General features: G+C 37.6%; 1 protein-coding gene and 1 long non-coding RNA gene across 7 annotated transcripts in view; one reads left to right on the plus strand and one right to left on the minus strand.

The window, feature by feature from the left end:
• Positions 1-5633: 5633 nt before the first annotated feature.
• On the plus strand, positions 5634-9738 carry LOC128015956 (uncharacterized). Its single transcript, XR_008184041.1, has 2 exons — positions 5634-6011; positions 9035-9738. It is a non-coding gene; the product is annotated as an uncharacterized LOC128015956 (long non-coding RNA).
• A 551-nt stretch (positions 9739-10289) lies between these two features.
• LOC128015953 (protein MTSS 2-like) overlaps positions 10290-20185 on the minus strand; it is a 53173-nt gene continuing 43277 nt past the window's right edge. Inside the window, exons 7-16 of one of the 6 annotated variants that reach the window (XM_052600221.1) lie at positions 17670-17827; positions 17222-17329; positions 17023-17120; positions 16526-16616; positions 15314-15436; positions 14558-14668; positions 14262-14412; positions 13909-13935; positions 12718-12989; positions 10290-11772 (exon numbers count right to left, since the gene is read on the minus strand). In XM_052600221.1, the coding sequence (XP_052456181.1) occupies positions 11134-11772; positions 12718-12989; positions 13909-13935; positions 14262-14412; positions 14558-14668; positions 15314-15436; positions 16526-16616; positions 17023-17120; positions 17222-17329; positions 17670-17827 (1778 nt within the window). In that variant the 3' untranslated portion in view covers positions 10290-11133. Of the gene's footprint in view, positions 11773-12717; positions 12990-13908; positions 13936-14261; positions 14419-14557; positions 14669-15313; positions 15437-16525; positions 16617-17022; positions 17121-17221; positions 17330-17669; positions 17828-20185 lie in introns of all 6 variants that reach the window. The other 5 variants (XM_052600220.1, XM_052600224.1, XM_052600222.1 and 2 more) reach the window with 5 other exon arrangements.

Raw genomic sequence — 20185 nt, forward strand, 5'->3', positions numbered from 1 at the left:
AAATGATATAACAAAGCAAGAAAATAGGATGGAATGTTAGGACGGTATATAAAACAAAGAAACAAACGGATAGGTTGATGGATGGATGGATGGATGGATATAATAATAGAGTAACAAAAATAACAATTTATAGAACTGTAGATAGAATGATAGACAAGAATGATAGGTATGATAATGGAATGATAGGTATAACATTAGAAAGGTGGATAAAAGATAGATATATATTAAATAAGAAAAAAAGAATGACAGATAGATGGGTGTATGAATAGAATAATCAACTGACAGAAAGAATGATATATAGAACCGTAGACAGACAGATAGAACGATAGAATAACAAACAGACAGACAGACGGTTATTGGACTGACTGCCAGGTGAGAGCCAAAGGCAGACAGACAGACAGACAAACAGACAGGGGACTGACAGACAGACAGACAGGCACACAGACAGACAGACAAGACAGGCACACAGACAGACAGACAAGACAGACAGACAGACAGACAAACAGGCAGGTGACTGACAGACAGACAGACAGACAGACAGACAGGCACACAGACAGACAGACAAGACAGACAGACAGACAGACAGGCACACAGACAGACAGACAAGACAGGCACACAGACAGACAGACAAGACAGGCACACAGACAGACAGACAAGACAGACAGACAGACAGACAGACAGACAGGCAGGCAGGCACACAGACAGACAGACAGACAGGCAGGCAGGCACACAGACAGACAGGCACACAGACAGACAGACAAGACAGACAGACAGACAAGACAGACAGACAGACAGACAGGCAGACAGACAGACAGGCAGGCAGGCAGACAGGTAACTGTTAGGAGGAACGCCTGACCATCTATGAATGAGTTCTCAGTAAGATCAACTAGAGTTGAACTAACTAGAGCAGCACAGCTGGAGTTTCTACCTGTGTGGGAGTCTGGATTTTGGTATCGAGGAAACACAATAGGCTCCTGACTAACATTACAGGGGCCTCTAGTGGTTAAGTGGCACCATGACGAATGCATAACTATTATTTTACAGCAAATTCACTAACCGCCAGCATCGATTAAAGGACCTTTATTTTCCAGGCTTCATTGTGAAGATGTTGTTTGAAGTCTGAGAGGGAACATGTAACTCAAGGAGCACAGAGAGGTGGTGAGAGCTCCTGGGGATCTGCCAAACTTCATTACCTCAGCATGACACACACACACACACACATGCCCATGTGGCACTGACTAGCACCATCAGAGTGTGTGGCACTGTAACTGAACACACAGAATGGCTTCCTCATTCACGTGGCACAGAGTTGCAATGGGCACGGTTACCAAGGTTACCACAAGGCCAGCTGCGTTTTGGCGGGAAAATTCCCTCTGAAAAAAAAAAAGCTTTTGTGTAATTTAATATTCTTTATAATGAAAGGAGGCGAAGAGAAGATCTCATTTCAACTGTGAGGGGGAAGCAAACAGGGACGTTCTTTACTCTTCAGTGTTGTTTGTAATATTCACAAATTGTTTGTGATAAGCAAAGTTTTCTTTTTACCATGGTAATACTATGGTCTTCTGGACATACACATGATATTTTGGAAATGTATCATAATAGTACTATGATATTCATGTTAATAAAATGAACTACATTATATACTGTAAACCATGGTATATGTATTTCATTACCATGTACCATATGTATAATTTAAAATACTCTAGCGCTGTTATCTGATACCATCACTGTACAGTGATATAAAAACATAGTGGTATCAGATCGTAACACCATGGTACTTTGATGTATACTATATGCACTTGCAAAACAGTACCAAAACGTACATTGGAAATACCATGGTATTTTAGACATTTACAATTACAGTACTATGTTATTGTTGGACAAACCATAAGGTACAGTATATATATATACTACCACTGCACGATGGTATATATAAATATAAATAGGTATATATATTTTTTTTCAAGTGACAAATGAATGGTAATACTATTGAAAGTGAAAAGAGTGACGTGACATTCAGCCAAGTATGGTGACCCATACTCAGAATTCGTGCTCTGCATTTAACCCATCCGAAGTGCACACACACAGAGCAGTGAACACACACACACACGCTGTGAACACACACCCGAAACAGTGGGCAGCCATTTATGCTGCGGCGCCCGGGGAGCAGTTGGAGGTGCTTGCTCAAGGGAACCTAAGTCGTGGTATTGAAGGTGGAGAGAGAACTGCACATGCACTCCTCCACCTACAATTCCTGCCGGCCCGAGACTAGAACTCACAACCCTTCGATTGCAAATCCAACTCTCTAACCATTAGGCCACAACTTCCCTATTGTACTTTCAAATGGCATTTAAAATCATATATCATTATAAAGTACACCATAATGCTATTTTGTAAGCATGATAAGCTAAATATTTTGCAATGCAACTGTGTAAGAACAATCTTACAGAGAGTCATATTTGTCAATCTGCTAATTTAATTAAACATAATTTATGGTCACATTTTGTCACAATGAGAAACACATGAAATGTGTCACTCTTTCAGGCATTAACGCAACTTGAGGAATTGTTAACGCAGTTTTAGGAAGGGTGTAATAAAACACACACTATCGACAAACAGACAAACCGCCTTTTTCAACCTGGGATGAAGTCCAAGAGCTGTTAATTATATGACATCGCTTCCTAACAATGACTGCAGGACATTTAACCGATTCACACTTCAAACATAACTGGCTACATATTAACACGTTTATTGTACAGTAAGTATAATAGCCAAGTCATAGTTTGTGCTGAATAGGTTGGCAAAGAGTAAACTTACACAAGGCTCAAAGAGTTAGTTAATCTAATGGTTAGGGTCGTAAAATGCATTTCCTCCCCTTAGATGTGGATTGCAACAGATGCTTCAGGGGGTAAACTCTCATTCATACAGATAGAATGCTCAGATTATGAGTAAGGGATCTTTACAAAGACTTAAAGGGACAGTCTACCAAAAAAAAAAAAAAAAAAGAAAAAGAAAGAAAAGAAAAGAAAGATTTGTCATCATTTATGGACCCATTTGTCATTCCAAACCCATCCGTCTTTCTCCTGTGGAAAACAAATAAAGAAAATATGAAAGTTTGACTTTTCAGTGCAATTATAAATCAACTGGTGCTTAAACTTTCAAGTTTTGAAAAACCACCAAAGCATCATAAAACAGGTTAAGAAAGTTACATTTCGGTAACTCGAGTGATGTCAAACACTCAACAGCTTTCTAAAATCAAGTATGCATAACATGCTTGCATAACAATTTTTTTTTTTTAATTAATAAAGAAAAAAAGAATACTCTTATTCAGCAAGGATACATTGAAATGGATCAAATAAGACTGAAAAACATTATATTGTCACAAAAAAATAAATAAATCTATTTCAGATAAATGCTGTTCTTTTGAACTTTATATTAATAAAAAAAATCCTTATAAAATGGTTTCTGCAAAAATATTAAGCAGCTCAACCGGTTTTAACAACACTATGTAAAGGATTGTTACTTGCTTGTGGTAGGGGAAAATACAATCTGTTGTAAAAACCATCAGACGTGTACTTTCTAAAGCATAACCGAAGTGCGTGCAGTCATTTCTGAGATTGAATCACAAGTCGTTTGGTCTCCTCATCAGTCATGAGAAAGTGTTTTGTGCAGCAGACACTGGTGTGATGCTCGATCAGGAGGGAAGTGAGGGCAGCATCACATGCTGCATCAGAGATCATGGCCGTGACCAATCACAGATGCTGGCACAACTACAGAAGACACAACCAGACACAAGTTTATTAAGAACTTTAGCTCTGGCACAACTTAAAGGGATAGATGAGCCAAAAATGTAAATTCTTCTATTCGAGTTCATCTTGTTCTGTAGGAGATTCTATGTTCCATGGAAACAAAAGGGAGATGTTTTGAAGAATGCCCAAGCTGCTGTTTTACATATAGTGAAAGTGAATAGCTAATAAAATAAAAAGTACAATAAAAAGTAAAGCATAAGAGCAGCATGATTTTATATACTATTATCAATATTTTTAATTAGCTTTTTTCATTCCTATTTTAATTTGTGCTTTTTTTTTGACGTTCATTCATTTTTGTTAAATATTTCCTATTAATTGTATGATAACACTTTACTTAAGTTATACTTTAATAAGGTTTCAGATGTTAACATTGGTTAATTAGATTACATGAACTAACAATAAAAAGTACATATAAATAATTGTAATGTTAATTTCAACATTTACTATTACACAATTCAAATAAAAATGAAGTATAAATGGAACAGTAGTATTTTTCTATTAACTAAAGTTATTTTTATTAATTAATAAACACTGTAAAAAATTTACTGTTCATGCCAGTTAATGCATTAAGTAACGGGATCTCAATGCAAAGTGTGCCTCATTTTTATTTTAGTTTAAAGACTTATTTATTGTTTTTATTTTATTTTATGTTAAAACAACTTACAATATTGCATGGCTTCAGACTTTTTTATTTTTTATTTTAGGGTTCTTGACATTCCCTTGTCACTATATATTTTCTAAAACAAAGCAGCATGAACATTCATCAAAACACCTCCTTTTAAGTTCCACTGAAGAAAGCATATCATATGGGTTTGTAATGACATGAGGATGAATAAATGACAAAACCTTGAATCAGTCTACAGAGTCAACATTAATGAAAGTTATTGTTAATAGTTACAAAAGACATAAAAAAAAATCTGAGTGAATGTGTCATAGCCTGATCCTCTCATGGAGAAACCTGAACACAGTCCGAGGTCACAGACGCATGAATTCACTTAAACGTTGGGGGTGGGGGAAATCCAAGGGAAGGCGGGTGTTTTTAGTTTACTGTAAAACATACAAAATATACATGAAAAGATAAGGAAGTTTTATAACTGGAGTAAAGTTCAAGTCCAGGGCTGTTTGAGGCATGTGTGTGTGCATATGCTTTGTGGTTTTACTTTAGGAAGCTGTTGCCAGTGGATAATAACGTTACGGAAGTGAGTCAGTCTCAGTAATGGGATGAAATCTCTCTGACTCACTCTCCCTTTTAAACACACATGCTGGAGGACTCACCTCTTAACTCGTTTCAAATGGAGAAAGAATACAGGATTACATAAAGGGTCAACAGATGGGAGTAACAGCAACAACAACAACAAAAAGGACGAATTGACCTTGGTTACTTTTATCTTTAGTCAGGTGTGACTCATTTAACTGTGGTCAACGACCCTTCCTCTGCGGTCCAATGCAATCTATTAAAATATTAATGTTACCATGACATTACTATGGCACCAAAACATATTTTGATCGTCAAAAATGTCTGCATGTCAAAACATAAATTATTTGTGTCAAAAAACTACAGACCTTTTCTAATTACTAACTACCTGGAGAAAACCTTATTTTATTATTGAGATTATTATATTTGTTAAATTGTGCATTTCTTTTTCTTGACATTATGTGCCTTGGCAATATTGTAAGCACAACCAGGTCAATAAATTACTTTAAACTGAATAGATTTATTAAAAAAAAATTGTGATATAAAACGCATCCAACTAATATTATAGTTATGTATTAAAGTATATTTACATTGATATATACAGCGTATTATTCTTTGTAGGTCTCTGATTTAGTGCATTTTGGATATTTATAAGCGTGGTGTAACTTAAGTGTCTAAATTCACATTTGGGGGGGCACTGTAACTTTCCAACATTATGATATTAAATAAACACACTGGTGATTGTTCATCTCCATTTCCCTCTCATTCTAAAAGCGGACAGGACATGTCGGAAGAAAATAAATAGTTTTCACATGACCACTTACACTGGCTTCATGTTTACAGACCCCCTTCGCCACTTTAGATTGCCTCCCGGGAGAACAGACTCTCCTCCCGCTATTTTGGGCAGTGCCTGCTAAAAGCGGCGGCGTTCCTGGAAGTGATGACGGATGGAAGCTTTCGCGGCGGTTCGCGGCGCCACCTTGCGTTCACCGCCTGAACTGCTGAAGGTGAGTCAGCAACATGCTGCAATCACTCAGCAATAGCCTACAGAGCGGCATTCAGGTCAGATGAGATCACCGAATTACCGTGACCGCTAAAGTCACACGGCTTCGATAAAATGCTTAGTCACAGTGACACAGAAGCGTCTTGTGTGTGTGTGAGAGAGTGACGGATCTGTATCATCCAGGCCTCAGATTTACTAAAGGACCCGGACAAAACATGGACAACATCAGCAGCATTTTTAGTGCACAGAATTCAACAATTTCTCCTTATATATCTTAAATGTATAAATGAGTTGGCAGCATGAAATTCTTATCCTCGCAAAAATCTATTTTTTTAAATAAACAAAAGGTTTGATACAAACCAACACGATACAAAGGCTGAATAGATCAACTGAGATAAATGCACAAATTATTGTGTAAAATGAGTTTAGTACGCTGCACAAAATTATAAACACTTTTGTTTTTGCCCCCACTTTTCATGAGCTAACTTCAAAGATCTAAGACTTTTTCTATGTACACAAAAGGCCTATTTCTCTCAAACATTGTTCACATATCTGTGTAAATCTGTTTTAGTGAGCACTTCTCCTTTGCCGAGATAATCCATCCACTTCACAGGTGTGGCATATCAAGATGCTGATGATGCCTTAGGCTGGCCACAATAACAGGCCACTCTAAAATGTGCAGTTTTATCACAATGCACAATGCCACAGATGTCGCAAGTTTTAAGGGAGCGTGCACCCCAGACAGCAAGCAGTTTCGGCCCAGATTTGGCCCGCATGGATTTCACGCGGGCCAGATGTGGGCCGGTTCTGGATTGAAACTGCTTGCTGTCTGGGAATTGGCATGCTGACTGCAGGAATGTCCACCAGAGCTGTTGCCCGTGAATTGAATGTTTATTTCTCTACCATAAGCCATCTCCAAAGGCGTTTCAGAGAATTTGCCAGTACATCCAACTGGCCTCACAACCACAGACCATGTGTAACCACACCAGCCCAGGACCTCCACATCCAGCATCTTCACCTCCAAGATCATCTGAGATCAGCCACCCGGACAGCTGCTGCAACAGTCGGTTTGCATAACCAAAGAATTTCGGCCCAAACTGTCAGAAACCGTCTCAGGGAAGCTCATCTGCATGCTTGTCATCCTCATCGGGGTCTCGATCTGACTGCATTTTCTCATTGTAACCAACTTGAGTGGGCAAATGCTCACATTCGTTGGCATCAGGCACTTTGAAGAGGTGTTCTCTTCACAGATGAATCCCAGTTTTCACTGTACAGGGCAGATGGCAGGCCATGTGTATGCATTGTGTGGGTGAGCGGTTTGTTGATGTCAGCATTGTGGATCGAGTGGCCCATGGTGACGGTAGGGTTAGACATATGTTATGGACAACGAACACAAGTGCCTTTTATTGATGGCATTTTGAATGCACAGAGATACCATGGCGAGATCCTGAGGCGTATTGTTGTGCCCTTCATCAACGACCATCACTTCATTTTGCAGCATGATAATGCATGGCCCCATGATGCAAAGATCTGTACATAATTCCTGGAAACTGAAAACATCCTAGTTCTTGCATGGCCAGCATACTCACCGGACACCCATTGAGCATGTTTGGGATCAACGTATACGACAGTGTGTTCCAGTTCCTGCCAATATCCAGCAACTTCACACAGCCACTGAAGAGGAGTGGACCAACATTCCACAAGCCACAATCAACAACCTGATCAACTCTATGCGAAGGACATGTGTTGAATTGCGTGAAGCAAATACTGACTGGTTTTCAGACCCTCCAATACAGTAAAACTGAACATTTTAGAGTGGCCTTTTAATGTGGCATGCCTAAGGCACACCTGTGCAATAATCATCTTGAGGTGGGTGAATTATCTCGGCAAAGGAGAAGTGCTCACTAACACAGATTTAGACACAAACACAATATTTGAGAGAATAAGGCCTTTTGTGTACATAGAAAAAGTCTTAGATCTTTGAGTCTCATGACAAATGGGAGCAAAAACAAGTGTTGGGTTTATAATTTTGTTTGGATTTGTTCAGTAAATGAAGATTCAGCCTTTTATTTCTAAATCACATATTCCAAGTTGTTTGAGACTTCAGCATGACTTGCAGACGAGGACTGTAGTGGAAGATAATGATAACAACGATGAGATCTAAACATTGAGAGATGTTTAACACACACACACTCACAGCTCAGTCACCTCTGAATCCACACACACTTGACCTCAACACTGCAGCTTGTTCTGATTTCAAATCCAGCACTAATCAGTTCCTGTTCATTACAAGTCTTACCTCAACCTCACTCCACTGTAGGAGAGAAGTGTATCAGCTTGAGAGGAACCTAAAATAAAAACATAAAAAGACTGTTTTGTTGGAAAAGGATTTGGTAGTGACATTACTTTTTATATTAATACTCCTAGTGGTGTTGTTTGATAACTGATTGCTAATACTATTGCTCATTGTTTGTTGAGGAGAGATTGTTTGTGATAGTAATCTTCAAAGTTTTCAGAATCATACTTAATAAAAAAAAATGGTATCTGTAAGATTTTTAAATGTTTCTGAAAGAAGTCAGTTCTGCTCATTAAGACTGCATTTATTTGATCAAAAATGCAGAAAAAAAACATTAATATTGGGAACCCCGGCACCCATATTACCATCATTAAAATCACAAACCGCTTTCTTGTGGCTTATTGCTTTAATGACCACTAAAATCCCAGAAGAGACTGGTTCACAATGATTCAGTTTTCTTCACTTTAATTTGACATTCACCCCTTTCCACTGATGCTTACATGAAATGATCACATGAAATGGTATAGATACAAAATGCATTAAATCAAATGTGAGAATGCTAATAAAAAATATCAAAAACAAACAAAAAAATCTTGGGCATATTACATTCCACCTTCTGATCTTCCAAGTTTATTCCTGCCCTGAGCAGCAATAATAACAATGCAGATTAGTAGAGAAACACCTCGGTCAGCTCAAATTTCAGAGTAAACCGATATTCTTTTTCACTCTAGGAGCGCCGTACAGCAGCTGCAAGCTAAAGAGCCTGAGGAGCATTGTGTCAGCAGTGAACATCTCTGGTCACGTCCAAATTACAGAAGAGAGACAAAACAATTGAGCATTCAGATGAAGAGAAGGTCAAGAAATCCTAGACACGGCTCAGACAGGTGTGAAGTAACCCTAGATTGAGAATAACCTGAAAAGTATACAAAAAACAGGGCAGTAAAAAAAAGAAAAGAAAAAGAGAATGCAGTAAGATATAAAGAAATGACTTTTACAGCAGGAGGGAAAGTTCAAAGCGCACGTGACGGATGTGATTCATTATAAGATGTCAAAGAGAGTACAGGTGCAAGAGATTCTGTCAGACCGCAGAAGTGCTTATTTTAGGAGGTACTAAAAATGATGTTCTATTCAAAAAACCTTATATTAAACACATTCAAGGCATTGGTGATGCACTTCAAGCTTGAAAGCAAATGTCCAGCATTGGCTTTCAGTTAAAAAAGAAAAAAAAACAGAAAGAAGAAAGCTTTTATAACAAGATGTCAGTGATGTTAACTTCTCATTGCAATCTTTCTGGTAAAAAATTATACTGTGATCTAAAATCTCCAGATTTTAGGTCCAGATTTCCTGCGCTTGTTTGAAGGGCTGTACAATTTGGCCAAAAGTGTTATAATTACATCAATATGACAATAAAATATTAATTGTACTGTTTTTTTTTCTTCAGTGCAACTATACAATTGAATCAAATTAGCTCTTTTTCAAAACTGCAGGGCTTTTTCTTTTGTTGACAAAGGTCAACAAGACTGGGAAGATGGATGGTGCATGGTGTGTTTCCAAAAACAGGTTTATAAGCGTCCCAAACTTACAAGTTCATGTGGATCAGATGAGCAGATTTAGAGATACTGAAAACACTGGATCATGGCCTGCTCACGTGTAAAAGAACACAGTGCTGCACTTCACACTGAAACACACAGTGCCTATATATTCATTTAATTCAAATCAAAGCTATTGTGATTTGATAATATCACAAAGCCAAATCAGATCTCAGTTTTATTCTGCCTCCCTCCGCCCTAAGATGCACTTAACGTTTAAAAAAAAAAAAAAAAATCAAGGGTTTCAAAGTGAAAGTATATTCTAGCAACAGAATGAATTCATTCTATAAACCTAATGCAACCATTCACTTTCTTTTCAGGTAATAATAAATGAGTTTAAAGAAGTTTTTTTTTTTTTTTTTTTTTTAATTCAAAGACAAAAAGAAAATGCTCAAAGTCATGGGTCACAAATTTGAGGTTTTATGAAATAAGTCATTATAAATCTTCCAGGAGAGCATGTTTTATGTGTATCTACGGCTACAGCATCAAAGCTTTGGTAAACAAACAATTAAAAATGATTCAGAATCAAACAGGTTGAATAAATAAGCACAGTGATGCCTTCGTAAGCTCTCACAGTCAAAAGCAACACAGATAATATCCACTATTCTGGTCCTTCGTTCATCCACCCAATCACCTCGCTCCTTCCCTCCCTCCATTTCTCTCATTGGCTGCATTTGCATCCAGTCATTGGGTGGATTAAAGGCAGTGGTGCAGTTTTCTGTTACCCTAAACTGTACAAAAATAGACGCCTAGTGCTGCTTTATCTAATTTCAGAAAACAAAATGTATAATAATGCAACAGTCTTTCAATTAATTCTCTTATATATACAGAAGTTTTTGATCTCTAACCAGAAGGCTGAGTGCTTTATACTTGCGAATACAACATAAACAAATAACTTTAATATATCTTAAGCTCCAATGCTCAATCTAGATCTCTAAATACATATATATCCGTGTATACATGTAAAGCACACAGCCTGAAGAATTAACTTTAATTTATTTAGAGGCAACATTCGCACGACACTGCAATACGTTTGTTCTTCTAGCACAGAGTAATTTAATCAAACGTCTTTTCTTGTGACTCGCACGCTAGTCAACGGTTTTGCCTCCACTTAAAAACAAAACAAATAATATTTAAACCGCAACATTAAAGGGAATGACAAAAGTCACTAAACGAAAAGACGGAAAAGGCAACCGTAAAAAGTCAGATGAATTCAAAGCACAGGAAAACTAAAGCTGAGATCAGTTTAGATGGTCGGGGGTGATTAAAGGCGCCGAACGATCGTTGGTGATTGTGCGTCGTAGTCTGACTCTGCGGATCATACTCAACATGTCACCTCCGCTGCCTGGATCAGGAACGCCGTCGACATGATCCACGCCAGGCTCGGCCGAATTGATCTGCCCGCTTTCAGTGGGCATGCTAGAATTGTGAGCGGACATGTTCTGAATCTGCTGATTTTTATGTTGCTGTCGTTCGAGTTTCTGCTGGAGCTCTTTCTGATGTGTCTGTTGATATTGCGGCTCCTGCGGTTGGTTATATTGTTGTTGGTGATTGTACTGTTGTTGATTATATTGTTGTTGCAGCTGTTGTTGTTGTTGATGATGATGATATTGCCTCTGCTGCTGTTGGTGCAGTGCATACTGCTGTTGCTTGCTCATTTGATACAGCAGCTCTGTGCCGCCCACTGGTGGCTGCCCAGGAAACATGGAATAGTATGGAGGTGGCATTGCACTCAAACTCTGAGTGGATGTACAGAGATTATGTCTGGTGTGAACCAGATCAGAGCCAGGAACCCTGTTGCTCTGCATCCCTCCAGGAAGGCACATGGTCTCCTCACTGCCGCTCAGGCCGGCTGTAGAAACGGATGCCTTCAGTGGCACCTAAGAGCAGGAAGAAAGTGGCTTTCTTGGTTAATTTTATAAGAACATCAATAGAACACAATACAGGGATGTAGAAAAACACAACCTCTTTCTGTGAGCATGATACTGTTAAAACAAAAATTAAAAAAGCTAAGCAAATACATCCAAAATATTGTGAACAAACAAAAAAATTGTGCAATATCAAATTTGGAATTTCTTTCACAACTTGAAACAACGGAATTTCCTTAAGAATCAAATAAAGATTCCCATTTAAATTCATACAGGATTTGTTATTTTAGTCCTAATGGATCAGAGCCCTGTATTTAATTATTTTAATGCATACATATATTTAAATATTAATACTAATATACTGGATATATACTACAATTCAAAGGTTTGGTATCAGCAAGAAGATTATATATATATATATATATATCATGCTCACCAAGGCTGCACTGATTTGATCCAAAAATACAGTAAAAACAGTAATATTGTTGAAATGTATTTACATTAAAATTAAACATTTCTGATTATCATCAATGGTGGAAACAGTTGCTTACTATCTTTGTGGAAACTTTCTGAATAGAAAGCTCAAAATAACAGAATTCAAATAAAATAGAAATGTACTTTTGTAAAGTAATAAATGTCTTTAATGTTAACTTTGATAAATTTAATGCATCCTTGCTGCATAAAAATAAGAATACAATTTAAAACTACGGACCCAAACTTTTAAATTGTAAGTTTGTAAGCGTATTTAAATCCTGAAAGAAATTAATTTTGTATTCTACAGGGGCATTCATCCTATTTGTAGTTGTAAAAGATTTTTTAAGAATTATGTGTTTGAAAATAATACTGTATTGGAATTCTTTATGTAAATTCACAATCCTTCATGACTGGTTCCAAATAATGACCGATATTCCAGCAAGTCTAAGAATGTTCTGACTAGAGTCTGAGTAGATGAAGGACCTGTGGTGTGGAGATGGGGATAGGGACTCCTCCACTGATGGTCCCACGGCGGATGTTGGGCTTGCTGGAGGGTTTACGGCGGATGGTGGCCGTGTGGGGTCCTATAGGCTCCGGATCCATCAGCAGACTGACGGTAGACGCCGGCCTCTTGCTTTGAAACATTTTGCGGTAATTGAGACTCAAGTCACTGTTGCGAGGAATTGTGGAAGATTTATCAAATTCAGACTGGCTGTGGGTGTCCTCTCCTCCATGCAGCGAGATGTAGTCATAGTCTGAAAGAGAGAGAAACACAAAAAGAGAAGAGTCACACACTGTGTTAAGGTTAAATGATAGCACTTCTATATTATTTAAAAGGAGGAAAATAATGAAATTCAAGCAGAAATTACATATGCAGGGAATGAGAGTGGAAGAAAACACAACAGCTGTTCATCAGGTCTCAAAATTTGATGTCAGGGTTTAACAATAAAGATGGCCCAACATTGTGAGAATGTTTCGGACAGGACAGTGCATGGGTTTTTATACGTTGCAAAATCAGCTTGGCTTGTGTGATGTTTTTAACATTGTTGAAAGGCAGCATTATCTAGTTGTTCAAATTATAAATTACTTGTATTTCATGTATTTTAAATAGTTGGCATGTACATATAATGAAAATTAAAAATCTAAAACAAAATGATAAATAAGATATACATTTTTTTTCTTTTGAACTAATGGTCAAATGCAAACTGCAAAGCAAAAATTATACTAATTTAAGATGCATATACAATTTTACATTTTAAATTAAAATTAATCTAAACATTTTTATTTTAAATCATATTATTGTCTTATTCATATTATTAATTAATTGCACTAAATTGACAGCCTTAAAAAAATGACATGCATAAAGAAAATGATACTAGATTACCTCCTAGAACATGAATAAAACAGACAAAACAAAAGCTCTTTCTGAGTGTATCTTTTGGTTATACTCAGGGCAACATGAGAAGATGGACAACAGAGCAACGAGATGCCACCAGTTATATCTCATGTTTGCACACATTCGTATCTTACCCATACAGATAACACTCTTTCAACAAAGGCAAGCCTGCAATATGATATGGATTCCCAGAAATAAAGACATTTAATGTTGTTTATTATTGGTATATGATCACAATGAGAATAATTAAGTCTATGCAATGACAGTCAGAAACCTACCATATAGAGGAGGTTCTTTCTTTACCACTGTAAAAGAACAATAAAGTACATTTAACATGTATACAAAGGCCCAGAAACATGCACTTTGGACAGCAATCTAAGCCTGTGATTTGTGGAAACACATCAGATTTAGTCTAAAATTGGACCATAAAAAACATATGATGTGCACACAAACCACAAATCAGATTACCGTGTTGAGGGTATAAAAAAGGGGGTAAAAATGGAGAAAAAGAAATCTAGACTGAGCACTGTTTATAATCTCTCCAAGTTGTCTGCACTGAAGATTTAAAAGGAACATTTTAGAACAGAAAAAAAAAGTTCATGCATGTGAGTGTACATACACACATACTGACCATTCTGTGAGGGAATAGTGTCTTCTGAGCAGGATGGTGTAGTCGTCTGTGTGCTGTATCCGCTGGAGCAGTGGAGGGAATCACGGCTGGTCCGAGGAGCTTCTGAATTAAGCCCACCTCCAAGAGTAAGAGCCAGCTGCTCCCGGGCTGACTGTGGCTACAGACACCAATGAGAGCCAATCAGAGATCAGAAAATGAGGCTATCACAATGATTCCACTAGAATCAAGAAGTGTAAAAAAAAAAAAAAAGTCACTTTTTGCTTAGAAATCATTCCTGCATTTAAATGAGCATGCACCTTGCCCGAGGTGGACAGTGTCCTGGCTCTCTCCTCATGCCCGCTGTAAGCTTTGTGCAGTGGTGGCATGGAGGTCCCGTTCTCTGTGCCAGGAGAGTTCTGACCTTTCTCCTACACAAAAATATATTCTGTTACTCCACCTCAACTTAATAAGTCACCACCAACCAACCTATGACAAACTGTAGTTATAAGGTAATAAGGATTTAAAACCAACATGAAATTGTGTTTCACCAAAATAATGAAGGATTGTGAAGATGTGCACAGAAGAACTGCCCACAAGATGACCAGAAATATATATATATATATATATATATATATATATATATATATATATATATATATATATATATATATATATATATATATATAACAGTTTTGATTTCATGTTGACTTTAACGACAGTTTGGTAAGTGTAGAAAAGTTCAGATGGGCCTGTCAGAGCATGCAGGTTTTTAGTTGTAGATATGCAAACTGGTTAGTGTGTTTGTTTCAAGACATGGGACTGATATTATATTTAAAAACAGACACTAAAAGCAGAAAATTATTTAAAATCTTTCTCCCTGTGTATAATTATCAGAAGGCGTTCCTCTCACTGGCCTGCAGAGGCCGCTGTTTACCCTCACATAGACACAACCTCCACTCATGCACAATGACAAACACAGGAGAAAACCATCAGAGGTGAGTGTCCAGGAGTACATGCAACAGTAATGAATCCATCCACAGTCACACACAGCACTACACTGAGTCTATGCTCACAGTGCTCCTGTGCCGCAGGTGTTGGCCACGGTGGCCCGTGCGAGGGATTGTGGGAGAATTCCCCTCACTGAGAGAGCGAGCGCCTTCCTCCCCTCCGACCAAGAGGAGAGGACTGCATGAGCGCTGAGAGATGGAGGTGAGGGGCAGAGAGGAGTGGAACAAGAGAAAGATGAGATTAGATGAATCCAAACCCCCTTAGATCCCTAAACAAATGTCTTGGTTGAAAGTGAATGCTTTTGGGTATTCTATTCAGAAAATAGTAAAATGTCAACTATTAATCCGTCTTTTAAATTATGAGTGTCACATAATATAGCTACTAATGGTCAAACTGCTTTTTCATGCATGGCTGATTCTGACAGATACTTTTTATTTTTTTTCAACATGCATACTTTCTCCTTCACTGAGCCAAAAATCACTTCAGCAGTACAATACACCCAACTTAAAAGTGCTAAAAAATATACATCCCAAATCTTCCCTGTAAAACCCAAATCTATGCAAATGAATGAATTTAATTAGATTTGCTTAACTGACTATTTAAACAACATTTCAGAAAACTGGCAATATAACGTTTTAATGTCTTAATGTACTGTGATTAATGACCTGGGAATGTATGGTGATATCTGTGAATTACAAATGTCACCCTATTCACCAGTGGTATTTTACCATAATATTTCTTGTCGTCTCCACATTATGGTTAACTTGGCTAATACATCAGACTGATAAACTAGCATACTACACATAATCATAGCAAACTTGAATTTGGTGTTCTCACAGCATTAACCTATGTAACTTTTTTGTAAAACACAACTGTATAATTTTGTCAAATTTATAATTTATCATGCATTTTATATGTTACTATTTTAAGCATCGCAACAGTGATATACTACCTTCTTTGCAATACACTTACACTGGAATACCCAGACAAACTACATTAAATATTTGATATTATTTGCACTGAAGTACTGTCGAATTATGATTGTGTACTGACAATCAATCTGCTGATTTGATCTTGGGGTCCAAACACTGTTGGATTTTGAGGAGGTTTGGATTAGGCTTTGATTGTGTTCGCAGCTGGACGTGTTTCTTTGGGCTGAATGAGGCTGCATGTGTGTGTTCTGGCTGAAAAATTATTTAAACTGTTTGGGTTTCTTAAGGTTTCTAGGTACCTTTTGGACCCATTGTTTCGTGTTGTGGCGTGTGTATCCATGATACCTGTGTGGTGTCTGGTGCTCGCAGATGAAGCCCATCCACTGCACTGGAGATGGAGTCCAGAGATGGGACATGACGCACAGAGGCGTAGTTACTAAAAGAGAACATTTATACTGTTTATTTAAAATAACACGCAATTGTTTATTACATGTGCTCCTCTTTTTCCAATCATTTTCAAGGAAAAATTATATTATATATATATATATATATATATATATATATATATATATATATATATATATATATATATATATATATATATATATATATATATATATATATATATATATATATACATACATACACATAAGGCAGTGTGCAGTTAGCGGATCACTGTTTATTATATCTTACTGTACAAAGCTTAAAGGTTAACTCCAAGGTATTTTTTTTATTTTTATATAAAATTGCCCTAGCAACAAAAACACTACAATATAAATATAATAATCATCAGTTAGCTGGCAGTTCTTGCACCAAACACTTCTTCCTGACACTGAACTCACCTGCTGATGCTGCTCTTGCGTGATAACGTGTTGCTAGGAGACGCGGGTGGAGTCTGATATGTGTAGCTGTAGTCGGAGCCTTTCAGATCAAGAATAACCTGCATAAACAAAACCAGAGCAGGACGTCAGAGTGTGAGAACATGTACAGCTCTACAGATCAAAACAGACATTATGTGCCTGATTAGAGTCCATGCAGCACCTGTTCGCTAGCAGGAGGCAGTGTGTTGGGATCAGCCGTCAGATTGCCAAGATCTTCTAGAATTGTCTGCAAGTGGGTGACTTCACCAAGCATGCTAATCTCTTCGTCCTGACAATTAAAAAATAAAATAAAATAAAAACAACAACAATGGTGTGACTATATTTAAGAAGAATCAAATAAAAATACAGCAAATTTTCATGGCAATCAAGTACTTTTTAACTCAAATGCATTCTGATGTAATAATCTTCCTGTTTAATGAAAAACAGCATCAATTAAAGGCATTAAACCAAATACTCTCACAACATTCAGGTATTTTACAGTTCAAAATGCTCAAATATTACAAAAATGTTAATGTAATGTAAATTGCTGACAAAGTGTTGTGGTCTTAAGCCAAGCATTTTCTTTTTGCAAAAAATAGTGCCTTATCAGTGTCTGCTCAGACACTCACCAGGAACGGTTTGAGCATTGTGACGAATGAGCAGAATCTTCCTCTTTCCTCGATAAGTGCTCGACACACGGCTCTCTTCTCGGTCTCCTCTAAAACCGCGTAGCGTGTGTTGACGTCCTGAAGAGCGCTGTCTAGCTGCATCCGCACCTCACCTTTACCTATGCAAACACAATGACATTTCATGAAGCACTGACAGGATCGAAAAGACTTTGTAATAAAATAACTAAAATTATGAAAGCAAAAAAGCAAGACAGAAATATAAAACTTTATAATAATTGCAAAAGCTATGCAAAACATGATTATTGTTTGCAAAACAGCTCTGTGTTGCTAATATTTCAAGCAAGGAATAACTTTGCCTTGCAGTTTGATGCTAAAACTCATGTTGTTTGCAACCACCAGGAGGCAGTACAGTTGCTATAAACACTTAATACATCATGCAAATATTTGCTGCAATGCTAATAGCTGTTCTAAGAGCCTGGCTGTGCAGTTTTTCAGTGACCAGGCGTCATGATATATCTGGGGTCTCTGGTAATGGCACACAGGTGGACTGTATGGTGCGCATGTGTTCTTGTGTTGCATTTAAAGCCCAGCTGCCACTGAGATCCCCTCACATTCCATAGTAGCTACTAGTTACACTACTATATAGCAGTGGTCGACCAATACAGCTGTATTTAATGACTGACCTCAATATCTGGATTCTATAGTGCTAGGAATGATAGAAAATAAGACATAAGATAAACTGGATTCACTAAAACACTTTTAAAATTCACTGAAAAACATGAATTGGCAAACATAACGATATAATATATCAAAGTATTTACCATAGGAGCATAACAGTTTAATATGATATGATACATTTTTGTCTCCTGGTGCTTTAACTGTGCTGATGCAGTGCAATGGGAGATATGTGAGGTTAATCACATTTAGAGGTTTGTTTAGCTCATGCCAGCACACACCACGTGAGGAGCTTTGAACACATGACCTGGCCTTTTCATCTCTTAGCAGATGCATCATCCCCAACACAAATCATCTAAATGAACTGTTTCTTTCCTTTTTCAATCACATTAATGCATTTTTCGACTGTATGCTTGAGTGCATCAGGGCCAGGAAATAACTTATCCATTAGGGGAATTAATTTCACTTTAATGGTGGCAGCCGTCTATCTTAATAGTCCAGGTACATTTTTTTCTTCTTCATTTGGTAGCATTTCTGCCTGGCATGCATAATAGGGATGAGCAATACCTTTTATATTTAACCCAAATTTGATATTGTCAGATAACACATCACATAAATATCATGCAAATCGTCCCCATTGCTGACAATAACCTCAGGTGTCCTTCTGCACTCCAAGCTGGCATGCAAGACAGATGTACGCTTGCTTTCACCGGCATTACAAGTTTCTTCAGACATGTTAATGATGATAATAATGTACACTCACATTAAAGACTATAAATGATATGCTGGCGAGGTGAGATCTCATGACCTGATGAATACTATTTCATCTCAGTGAGCCACTAATTAGACACCTTTAAATTGTAAAAGGAAAAAAAAAAATTCACTGTGACAAATACGTCTGAGAAGGAGACGTTTCTACAATTTAAATTAACAATATTTTAGTTAAGAAAACCAAATCCTCACAATAAGGCTCATTAGCATTTAGAAAACACCTCTTGAGTCTAGATAACGTTTTAATTGAATAACAGAATCAGATCCACAAGCGTTGCACAAGCTCCATAGCACAGGAAATCTAAACAACCCCTGCGAATCCATTTAAGTGCTGCGTATGCATTTTTTGGGATTTAAGCAATCCTCAGTGTTGCGGAACTCAGTTAAGTCCTTTGACCTTCCAGGCAGAGATGTGACCCCTGGTGCTTGAGTGCATTGACCTTGTGCTGGATTGTGTGGCCGTATGTGTGTTTAGATGCTCTTAGACCATTACACCTTCAAACACAGTCTGAACTGAAGGCTAAAATGAACCTGGTTGGGTAGGACAACTTAGGGCGGGGGTTGTCTTCAGTTTAAAGGGCAAAGGTCAGTAGGTCTCTTGATAAATCCCACAGCCTGTCTGCAAGACAAATGGCTTAGGAAACATGCAGCTATATCTGAAATATGTTACAGGAACCTGTTTTTTGTTAACAGAATACAACCCAAGACAGAAATGTGAAAGAGTTATAATTAGTGTGGCCATACGTGCCATTTTTATGGGACACATCCTGGCCAGGACTTCTATATTGAGCTTTGCTTGACTGAAAAGTAGCTTGACCAATAACATGCAGCACTGAACAATCATGGTGTGTGAGAAGGTGGACTCTACAGATAACGGTCAAGGCAGTGCAAACATGCATACAGATTAGATGTGTTCATTCGACTTGAAGCAGCGTTGCGTAGATCGATGGGTGTTTGACATCAAAGTGCTGCGAGAGTGATTCGAGAGCCAAAACCTGGATATTTTAGGCAATATAGAACTCCTGGCCAGGACGTGTCCAGTAAAAATGGCACATATGGTCACCCTAGTG

Source organism: Carassius gibelio, chromosome A6 (assembly GCF_023724105.1).
Source record: "Carassius gibelio isolate Cgi1373 ecotype wild population from Czech Republic chromosome A6, carGib1.2-hapl.c, whole genome shotgun sequence".
Taxonomy (NCBI): domain Eukaryota; kingdom Metazoa; phylum Chordata; class Actinopteri; order Cypriniformes; family Cyprinidae; genus Carassius; species Carassius gibelio.